The sequence below is a fragment of the Myotis brandtii genome, unplaced genomic scaffold (assembly GCF_000412655.1).
Source record: "Myotis brandtii unplaced genomic scaffold, ASM41265v1 scaffold923, whole genome shotgun sequence".
Lineage (NCBI taxonomy): Eukaryota > Metazoa > Chordata > Mammalia > Chiroptera > Vespertilionidae > Myotis > Myotis brandtii.
The window spans coordinates 1,096,507-1,107,369 of record NW_005371804.1 but is presented as its reverse complement, the minus strand read 5'-3'; the positions used below and the strand labels follow the sequence as shown (position 1 = coordinate 1,107,369).

The 10,863-nt window shown below is 55.1% G+C and overlaps 1 protein-coding gene across 1 annotated transcript in view; it reads right to left on the bottom strand.

Annotated features, from left to right (window-relative positions):
- The window catches only part of FAM3B (family with sequence similarity 3, member B), a 20,965-nt gene extending 11,167 nt beyond the window's left edge, over positions 1 to 9,798 (bottom strand). Inside the window, exons 1-3 of the mRNA XM_014532915.1 lie at positions 9,426 to 9,798; positions 4,429 to 4,572; positions 3,215 to 3,338 (exon numbers count right to left, since the gene is read on the bottom strand). Coding sequence (XP_014388401.1) covers positions 3,215 to 3,338; positions 4,429 to 4,572; positions 9,426 to 9,672 — 515 coding nt within the window. The 5' untranslated portion in view covers positions 9,673 to 9,798. The remainder of the gene's footprint in view (positions 1 to 3,214; positions 3,339 to 4,428; positions 4,573 to 9,425) is intronic.
- Positions 9,799 to 10,863: the final 1,065 nt, after the last annotated feature.

Here is a 10,863-nt window from a genome sequence, read left to right as displayed (position 1 = left end):
AGCGCACACCCCCCCCCCCCCCCCCCCCCAAAATCTTCTCCTGGCAGTCGCTGCCACTACCATTGTCACTGAAAAGACAGTCGCTGCCAATACCATTGTCACCTACCGCGCTCCCTCCCTCGTTGACTTGCCCTGACAGTCACCCCCACACTCCTCCACACACATCTTCCCCAAGTCCCTCAGGGAACCTGGAAGCTGCACTGAATCTTATAATTTAGACAAATGTCCAGGGAGAGGACAATCTCAGATTTGTTTAGCACAGGCTTTTTACAAACTTTTTTTTTTCCACTGAGTCCTCAACCACCTCATGAGCATTCATTGTTCTGCTTTATTAATCTGAAGTAGAAGGGGTGGGCCATAAGAGATGTTTTTTTGTTGCTTTTTAAAATTTTGCTTTTACTATATGGCTATAGTTTCTTTGTTTTTTTAAAGGTCATACATTAATTAAGGTACAGGCATGTTTAAAAATGCCCTTTTAATAAATGTAAAGACAACATATAGAGAAAATCTTTACAACACCAATATATAAAGGATCTTATCAATCAATAAAAATGGCCAATGGCAGAAATAAAAATGGGCAAGAGATATGAAAAGATAGTTCATAAAAAAAATAAACACAAGGACTCAGCATAAAGAGATCCTCAATCCACTCATAGCAAGAGCAATAACAAAGTAAAAATCTGACCCGAAACCCAAGTTTCGGCTCACACAATGGCAACCGTCAAAGTATTTGCCCACATGTTGTGTTTGGACAGATGGCGGGGAAACAGCCATGCTTGTCAAGGCTACTCTGAGTCCTAAGAGAAGCAGAGAGCAGAACAGGACTGACCGCACAAGAGCCTTCATTAGGGGAAAGGCCTCCGAGGGAAGAAGGGGAGGGGCGGGGACTGGGGAGAGCCGGTCAGACCACATTGCAAGTCCGAGCGGAAGTGAAGACAAGAGGGAAGCAGCTTGGGGGGACCAGGCCGCCCTGCAGTCTCGCGAGGGCTCAGCAAGGCCAGGGCCCCCTGGTGCTTGTCTCCCAGGAATGGGCCCGCCTGGGACCCCCGGTGCCGGTGCCGGCAGACTCTCTCCTTCCCCAAACCCTACCCCGGCTCCCCAGAGCTCTTTTTCAATGAGGCCTAACTTTTGGACTCCCGCGTTTATCTCTGCATTGTCCAGCTTTAGCAAGAATTCTGCTAAGTCGGGTTAACTAGAACCCCCCTGCCTTTGATATCGGATCACCTTCCTTATGGATTGGGCTCCTCATCCTCCACTCCCCACCCCTGCTGAGTCCTGACCTCCTGAGCCCACCTTCAGCAAGGAACCTGCTAGATTAGTTTAGCCAGAATTCCCTCCACCCAGGTGCTTCGTTCCTCTTAGTAATTTCCTGTTCACTGACCGCACCCTGCTCCTTGGCTATGATTCCCACTTACTGTGCTCAGAGTTAAGTCCAATCTCTCTCTCCCACTGCAAGACCCCGCTGCAGAGGTCCCTGTAGTGGGTGCCATGGCCCACCTTGAGTAAAGTCCGCCCTACCATCATCAACAAGTGTCATAAATACTTTTTATATTATGTTTTATTTAAATACTAGAGGCCTGGTGCATGGTGGGGGGCGTGGCCTGTGGGGATCAGCTGCTGTGGGAGTGCCCTTCATCCTGGTCAGCTGAGCGGCACTCCCACCGTGGGAGCGCACTGACCACCAGGGGACAGCTCCTGCATTGAGCATCTGTCCCCTGGTGGTCAGTGTGCGTCATAGCGACTGGTCGACTGGTCGACTGGTCATTCGGTCGTTCCGCCGTTGGGTCGCTGGGCTTTTATTATATACAATGTTTTTATTGATTTCAGAGAGAGGAAGGGAGAGGGAGAGAGAGGTACAAACATCAATGATGAGAGAGAATCACCAATTGGCTGCCTCCTGCACACCACCCACTGGGGACTGAGCCGGCAACCTGGGCATGTGCGCTGACTGGGAATTGAACCGCAATGCTTAATCACCGGAGCAGCCCATGGAAGCATGGCCTCAAGCAAACGTGCTATAAGTTTCAGAATGCAGCTATGGGGCCTCTGGGTCTGGAGACCAGAGAAGCGCATTCCCACGGTTGGTTACCACACTCGAACATTGCCGGTCGGAGGCTCACTATGGTTCTAGGCAATGACCTCAGAATTCGAAGTAGAGATCATTTCTAATTTAGAAATGTACACTCAGACAAACTATCCCTTCATTGTGAGGGGGAATGACTATATTTTAAACATGAAGAATCTTTAAAAACTTCACTTCTCCTTCTACCCTTTTCTCGGGATGTTAATAGAGGATGTGCTCCAGCAAAACACGGGAGGAAACTGAGAAAGTGAGATGTGTATCCTGGAAATGGGGGCTGCAACTCCAGAGAGGGAGGCAAAGGTCACCCCAGGCTGATGGTGGAGAGGGATGCCCGGTGCCGGGTGCCAGCTGCGCCAGCCTCGAGAGCAGCCTGGCCGCCTGCAGTGCCATAGAGATCGCCCCATATCAGTGCACCAGTACGAACAGAGTCCTTTTTAAAAGGGGAAATTTGGACCCAGATACACACACAGAGGGAGATGATGCGGACACAGGAGAGGACCACTGCCTACAGCCCAGGGCAGGGGCCTGGAGCAGGTGCTCCCTCCACCCTCACAAGGAGCCAGCCCTGCCCACTCCTCCATCTTGGACTCCAGCCTGCTGACCGGGGAGAGAACGCATTCCTGTTGTTTGGGCACCAGCCTATGTTCTTTGTTGTGGCAGCCCCGCCCCGGTGGGCGAGTGCACTTGAGGCTAGGACAGCTCCAAGCTCAGGGTTTACTTCGGCTCTCTCGTGGGCAAGGCAGTCACACAGACCTGCAACCAGGAGGTGTGGGCTGGAAAGGGAAGCCACACCTGCTTTAATCTGTGAGGATCATATAACAAAATGGAAGAAAACCTGCGTTCTGTTCCCATGACTTTGAAGGGCCATGACACGTATTCAGAGAAGGCCACGGAGTATGAGCTAAGGCTTGTCTGACCTGCTGCCAAATGAGAGTTCAACACTGGGACACAGCCTCAAACCACATCCTCCCGGAGAGCACGGCTGGCATTCTCAGTGCCCAGATGCTCCCAGCCTTTGCCCAGGGTCAAGGGCGTGCCCTTCTCTGCTGGGGGCAGACTGGCTGCTTGGTCAGCCTCAGAGAAGGGAAGGGGTCAGGTGGCTCTGTTTTCCTTCCTCTCGTTGCTACTTACAGCTCATCCTCAAAGCAGATTTTGGCGTACTTGTCCCTGCCCCCGCCGCTGAGCAACCGGTAAGCATAGGTGTTCGGGGGGCACGGGGACCAGTGGTCGCATTTTTGCCTCTTGGGGGCCGGGGCTGTAATGAACAAGAACATAACAGGTCGTGCGATGATTTATCGGAGGGGCCCACTGTTTGGCCAAGAACAACGGTGCTCTGCCCTAGGACTCATACCTGCATGGTCCAAGGTCGTGGGCAGAAACAGGAGTGGGGAAGGGGTCACCAATAGGAGTGGTGGCCACCAATAGGAGCTTCAGAGATTCCCCTAAACTCACAAAGTTAATTTAATCTGCTTTTGTCTTAAAATAACAAATATACAAAAGGGAGGGGATGTTTTGCAGGTGGAACAAGTTTAAGAGTTGGGAATCACTGCCTATGGCTGGCTATTCAACTGACATCCTTGCCATGCGATGGAGGGAGACAGAAACCATGGCAACGAGCCCTTCGAAACGGCGGGCGTCAGAGGCAGCTCCTAGGGGAAGCTGTGTCCAGGAGAGATTCCTGATTTTGTGGGGAAAATGAGAGAGCGAGTCCTCTGAGGGCGTCTCCCGTGCTCTGCTCAAGCCGCGGCTCCCATGGAGCTGGGCCCCACCTCAGGCTGCACGCAGTTAGTCTACTGATTCCGGGCAAGTTCACTGTGAAAACCTTATCAAATACAAACAACCCTGTCACAGTCGATTCCTAGAAAGTGATTTTTTTGTTTGTTTGTTTGTTTGCCATAAAAGGTAATTCAATCTGAGAAGGAATGGCTTTTATAAAAATAGTTTATCATTACTCAGTGCTCTATATTTGTGCAAATTGATGTTGAATAATTTACTCCCGTATTGAAGATACCAGCATATCTGTTCACAAGATCTTGAAAAGGAGTACAGATTATTCTTAGTGTCCACACATTACCAAATGCCATTTTTAATGGCTATTTGGTCATTTCACCTCATTCCCAATTTGAGTTGTACTCCAAACAAACACATTCTTATTTAACACAACCTGCATGTAAAGTTTTTCTGTTTGTTTTCCTAACATGGGGTGAGTGGGGGGTTGGAAAGGAAGGAAACGAAAGATGTTATCTCCTCCCCCTCGTCATCGTCACCAACGTAAAATGGCCAGAACCCACTGCCAACCCGGAGCCGGGCCACAGCTACTAGTGGGCTGTGACCCGGGCACTGACCTTTGAGGATGGGCCTCTCCCCGATGCTCCGGATGCTGTAGATGGCACTGGACAGGGGCACCTCTGGGACGAGCTGTGCCAGCAGGTACCCGGAGTACCAGGCGCACACGGAGGCGAAGATGAAGAGCACGGCTCTCAGAGCGCCTGCGGACAGACATGCGGGGTGTGGATGCTCAGGACAGCGGCCGCCAGACAGCCCTGCCCCCCCACTCTCCTAGCCCGCCCCCCACAACCATGGGTGTCAGCAGGGTGCTCCTGGGAGGTGGGGGCAGACGAGGGCCCAGGGCTGCTTTAATGAGCCAACATGCGTGATGACTTAGTAGGCTTTGCTGGGGGCAGGCATTTGAGGCAGACAGACGCAGACAACACGAACAAGATATGAGTGTTTTCAAGGCCGTGCTTTTATGTTCACTGCTGGTTTGGGTCTTAGAACTTCCCCAGATGCTAACGTCATCGATTCCTCAAGTGGCCTTGGGAGCCACCACACCTGACGTGGGGCCCGTCTTGCCCGGCTCAGTGGACGGGTGGGGGCAGGCGTCAGCTCTCCGGGGCTGGCCCTCCATTCCACATGTACTGTCCCGCTTGCACTGCACCGGCCAGCTCCGCCAGTTGTTCTAGCGAACGACGGAGCCTAGAGGAGTTGTGGGAACTCCCCAGGTCATAGCTGGTCAGCGGCACATGCGGGCGGCCTCCAGGCTTGTGGCTGGCGGCTGAAGAGAGGGCGGCCGGTAGGGGCTGCGCTCCTGACCTGCAGGGTTGGCACTAACTGCTGGTGGTCAGTGTCAGAGCTGCACTGAATTGTGGGACACCTGGATGCTGTCAGGGGCTTGGTGTCTCCCCACCCAGCACCCTGAGCAGGGACAGGTGGGCAGTTCTCCCAGCCCCCCTTTTCCAAGTTCACAGGCATTGACAGAAGCAGGCCTCCAACCCGCCAGCACACCACCCCAGGCTTCCTCCTCTCCAGGTGGTGATGACACGCAAACCTGCGTCTGTCACTGTCCGAGCTCAGCCCTGACCTCAGCTCCGCCGTTTCCTGCACCTGCAGGTTTCCCCTTCCCTGAGCGCGGCGGGGGTCCCCCCACTGCTGTGTCTGATGGAGTCTGTATGCGCTTGTGGGCTCACTAGCTCAGGCAGCGGCGCTCATGGAGCTGGACGCTTCCATTTCCCCTCGACAGTTTGGTCTTTTTCCGAGTTCGTATTTCAGCATCAATGCTTTTTTCTATTTTCCAAACCACGCAGCCCCCAAGATTGTTAGAACGTTACGCAGGGAGGGCTTCCTGATGCGAACTCCCTGGACCATGTGGCCACTGCCGTTTCTCGGACTGGGGGGGTGGGGGGGCGGGCGTCTCACAGCTGGAAAAAGCAGCCACAGAAAGCAGAGGAGAGCCCTGGGTCTGGAGGTCGCTTTCCTGGAATCCTGTTGGCTCTGTGGCAGGCGTGGTGACCCGCTGCGGCTGTGTGTGGCCTCTCCTGCTGAACAGCTTTGTCGGCGCCTGTCCTCTGCTTCAGGACGCTCTCCTGCACGGATCCCAACCCATCGACCCACCCCCTCTCCTCTTCCAGGCTCTCCCAACCCGCCATGAGCCCCACTCTTGTGCAGCCCCGTGGCCTGCACGGGCGCCCTCATGGCAGCCATTCGCACACCTTGCTGGTGTGGCACACCAAGGGCCCCTTCCCTCCAGGACTGTGCCCTCACACCCAGGATGGTGCACGGGCCGCAGAAAGTTCTGGAAAGTGCTGTTGGGGCCACACTGGGTGACTGCTGGAGTCCCAGAGTCAGCCTCAACGGTTAGGTTCAGCGGAAACCACAGCCGCGGCGTAAGTCCCAGCTGGACCACTTCATCCAAGCGTCATATGTGAAGAAGGCAATTGGCCAGCCAGAGGCCAGTCAGAGGACCTGCCGGTTGCATGAGGTCTTCGAGCAAAGACTTGCTGTTGGGCTTGGAGAAGCTGAAAGGGAACTTGACGCTACCTCTCAGATGTGTGAAGAGCAGCCGCACGGAAGGAAGACACAGCCCTGTCACCGCTGAACAAGGATAGTAGGTGGAAGTGACAGGGAGCGAAACGCATGAAGGAAAAGCCCGCAGTCCTCACCAGTGGAACTAGACACCAGGGCTGGCCGCCTGCAAGGTGGTGAGCTCCCCTCCCTGCGCACTTCCCAGGGCTCCTAGGAAGGCTGTGGGCGTCTGCGGGCTGGGGAAGGGGAGCCAGGATGACCTCAGGGCTGGGACAGCCTGGTTTCCTGTGGTGGCTGGGGGAAGCCAAGACCATATGGCCACCCCACATGTGGGAGGGCAGGTCCCGCAGCAAGGATGGGGCACTGGCTGGTGCTGAGCCATCCGTAACCCAGGCACGGGTCTAACACAGTCAGGGAGCATCCAGGACGCCAAACGGAGGCAGGCATAGGAGCCAGGAGGTGAGGGACAAGTGGCACCTGGAGAACCATGGCCCAGCCTACCCGTGGGCCAGCCTGCCCCTGGCCCAGCCTGCCCGAGGCCCAGCCTGCCCGAGGCCCAGACTGCCCGAGGCCCAGCCTGTCCATAGGCTGGACAGCTGCACCAGGAGCTCAGTCCCTGCAGGTGATCGCAGAGCAGGCGGGACACTGGGCAGCAGTAGCCCCTGGGCCGGCACAGGTAAGGATCGGTCTTGGGAAAGGTGGAAGTCCAGGGACTCAGCGAAGGGGGTCCTGGTCCCAGTGGCCCTGCCCTGGTGGGAGTGGTCCAGCAGCTTCAGAGGCGGGGCAGGGGGAGGAAGTACACAAAGTCCAGGAACCTTCGGTGATTCCGTAACTAGGATCCAACCTTTTCCCGAAGGTAATAAAGTCATCACTGGCTATCAGACACGGCCTCTCACGTGCTTCCACCTCAGAGCAAAGGCCAGTCCCGAGCGCAGGCAGGAAGTCGGGGAACTTCCTCCTTGAGACCCTCGATTAGTATGTGTGCCTGTGTGCATGCCTGCGTGTGCATACGTGTGTGTGCCTGTGCCTGTGTGCGTGTCCCACCCTCATCCACCTGCAGGTTCCCAGGGTCTCAGGCTGGCCCCGGACACTAAGGCTGGGGAAGAAGGCGATCCTCAAATCGACTCCAGGCGGGGGGACCTCAGGCCGCCGCACCCCTCCAGTCCCAGGGCCCAATGAGAGCACCTCTGAACGCACCGCCAATGTGGGATTCCTTCAACCGAGGGCACAAACCACATGCCCTCACCCTGGAGGTGGCCCCACCTATACCTCTTGTCCTCGAGGGGCCAGGAGGGCTGAGGGGTGGATGGACCGTACTTGGGACTTGGCTGCTTTGTGGCTCCGGGCTCTGCTGTCGCCACTGTCCTAAGGCTGGGGAACGCCACACCGGGATGCCACAGCAGATGTGCAAGGCAACCCCCCTGCAAAGGCTGACACGCTGACCCTAATCCTGAGGAGGCCGGAGGGTGTGTATCACAGGTGGAGGGGGCTGGCGAGGATGCCATCCATTGACCCTGCCCATCCTGCCGGTGAGCTGTCTCCCGGGCCCGACCTGGCGCTGGATGGATCCACCGAAACACCGCTTCCAGGAACTTTGCCAAACATTAGCTCACAAACTCAGCGGCGACACGGCTCTGAGTTTCTGCAGGTGACTTTTCTCCCACCATCCCCCTCCCCGCAGACAAACACACCCCGGGAGCTGCAGCAAAGCTTGCCCTGCAAGGACCTCACAGCTCAGGAGTGAATCAGGAGGCAGTGGGGGGTGGGTGGGGGGCAAAAAAGTTGTGGGTGGGAAAGGCCATGGGACCATATTCAGCATTTTCTACTAACTAAGCAGCAACATGATGTTCTAAGTATGTAACAGAGAAAGAATGAAAAATTCTTCCAAGATCGCGCTACTGAAATTCAGTGCCCGAGGGAGGTGTTTTCTTCCCCCCAAAAGATACATATCTCCACCTGTTTATCCTACGATCCAACACGTTACCTACAACAGTTCTTAAATACATGGCTCTGTAGGAAACAGGACTGTTTTACACCGTCAATTAAAAAAACCTTAACATTTGGCTTTCGGGCACTTTGGGAACGGAGCAGAAAGGTGGTGTTTAGAACTTTCTGGACGTGACCACACTGGAGGGAAGTGCTGGTCTGACACACACCGAATGGCCAGTGAGACGGGGGGTGCCCTCACAGAGGCCGAGAACTTTCCATTCCTGCACAAATATGCTGCCTTGCTCCAGGCAGAACCCAGACTCCTTGGCGACAGAAGGAAACAGCACCAGCAGGAGGAAGGCCGTGTGCGAGGGGGTGGTTCCCACCGACCCCAGGCCGGCTCGCGGCAGAGGGCAGAGGCCACATCAGAAAGACAGGCTTTCAGAGAGAACATGACCGAGGAAATAAATGCCTTTTTCCTTTCTTCTTTCCTATTTTTTCCCCAAACATCCCACCATCTCAAATAGCTTGATAAATGGAAAAAATAAAACCAGCCTCTAAAAGCTGCTGCTGGACGGTTAGAACCCGGGACAGTGGAGCGTTCTCTGCGAACCAGACCCCACTTCTCACCCACCTCACTGCCCACTCTTTGGACGTGTGGCTGAAGACTCCTGGCTCAGCAGGGGAGTCCAAGGGGAAGTCCCCGAGTGCCTCTGATCTGCAGCTGGCAGCCCCCCTGCTGGCCCAGGGCGTGGGGCGGCACCCCTCAGGCACCGGCTCTCCCCTGGAAGGACCCCCACCCCAGCTCCTTGAGTCTCACTCTGCCTGTGCTCTCCCAAACCTACTTTCCAGTCCAAACATCACCCTCACTGGTCCCCCTGCCAGGAATCCCAGGGGGCCAGTGGGGACAGGCAGGGGAAGGCCAGGGCTGCCTGCTCCGCACCCCAGCCTATTCCCTCTTCGGCACTCGCTCCCCGCATTCCAGTCCCAGGTCAGAGAGAGGACGGGCCCCACCCTCTGGCTCAGCGGGTGGTCCCTGGGACAGAGAGGGGGCACTTCTTCCCGGGACAGTGGCCCCTTTTCCTCCTCTGGCGGTGGAGGTGGCACTCACCGGCAGCCTTCAGGTTCATCTTCCAGGTGCTGCTCCCTGCCCTCCTGGCCTCAGGCGGCAGCTGCCAGGTGACTGGGGACTTCCCACACGCCAGGGCCAGTGCCAGGGCGGAGGACCAGGCAGTACGCCCTGGGCCAGGTGGTGGGGGAGGGCGGGCAAAAGGCAGACACCAGGCCAGGCAGGTGCGGACCAGGGAAGTGCCCGGCTGCCTGGCAGGTGCGCTGGGTAGAGCCCAACCAGCTCCCATTCAGCAGCCCCTGAGGACCCTGCTCTCTGCCCAGCACCTGGGGGCCAAAGAGAATGAGCAAGGTTTGTTCTGGAGGACTCTGTTCCCCTAATGGTTCGTGGACCCAGCCCCCAATTTAATGTCTCACAGGGGAAGTGGCTGCAAAGGTAAGCATGGTGTGAGCCTTTCAAACTTCAAAACGGAGCTCCCAGTGGCCCTGGGCCTCAGTGGGGCTCTTTGCTTCTCGCAGACCAGTCTCTGCCCACTGCTTTGCCAGAACCCAGCAGGTGCACCACCTCCTGCTTTCTTCTTTACAGTGTGACTGTGTGTGGGGGGGGGGTGCTGAGTGAGGAGGGGGTGATTAGAAAATATGGGGCAAGGACAATGCCCCAGGCCCCATGGTCAGTGTCAGGTCTGCAGGTCCTCTTGTTCATACAGAGGCCAGGGGGTGCCAGGGTGGGGGTCAGGCAGGTGTTTGAAGAAAGCATTCCTTTTCTTCAATTTTTTGGAATAGTTTGAGAAGGGTGGGTATTAATTCTTCTTTAAATTTTTGGTAAAAGTCACCTGTGAAGCCATCTGGTCCAGGGCTTTGTTTGTTGGTAGATTTTGTTGTTACTCCTCACCCAAGGATATTTCTCCATTGGTTTTTAGTGAGAGTGGAAGAGAGAGAGAAACATCAATTTGGTTGCCCTGACCAAGACCGGGAATTGAGTTTGTAACTGAGGTACATGCCCTTGACTGGAATCAAACCTGGGACCTTTCAGTCTACAGGCCGATGCTCTATCCACTGAGCCAAACCAGCTACGGCTGTTGGTAGATTTTTTTTATTACTGGACCGGGAATTGAGTTTGCAACTGAGGTACATGCCCTTGACTGGAATCAAACCTGGGACCTTTCAGCCTACAGGCCGATGCTCTATCCACTGAGCCAAACCAGCTACGGCTGTTGGTAGATTTTTTTATTACTGCCTTAATTTCATTTGCTAGTAATCAGTCTGATAAGATTTTCTGTTTCTTCCTGATTCAGTCCCAGAAGGTTGTATGTTTCTAGAAATTTATCCACTTCTTCCAGGTTGTCCAATTTGTTGGCATATAATTATCCATAGTATTCTTTAATGATCATTTGTATTACTGTGTTGTCGGTTGAAATCTCTCCTCTTTCTGACTTTATTTATTTGTGCTCTCTTTTTATTGTGATGAGTCTGGCTAGAGA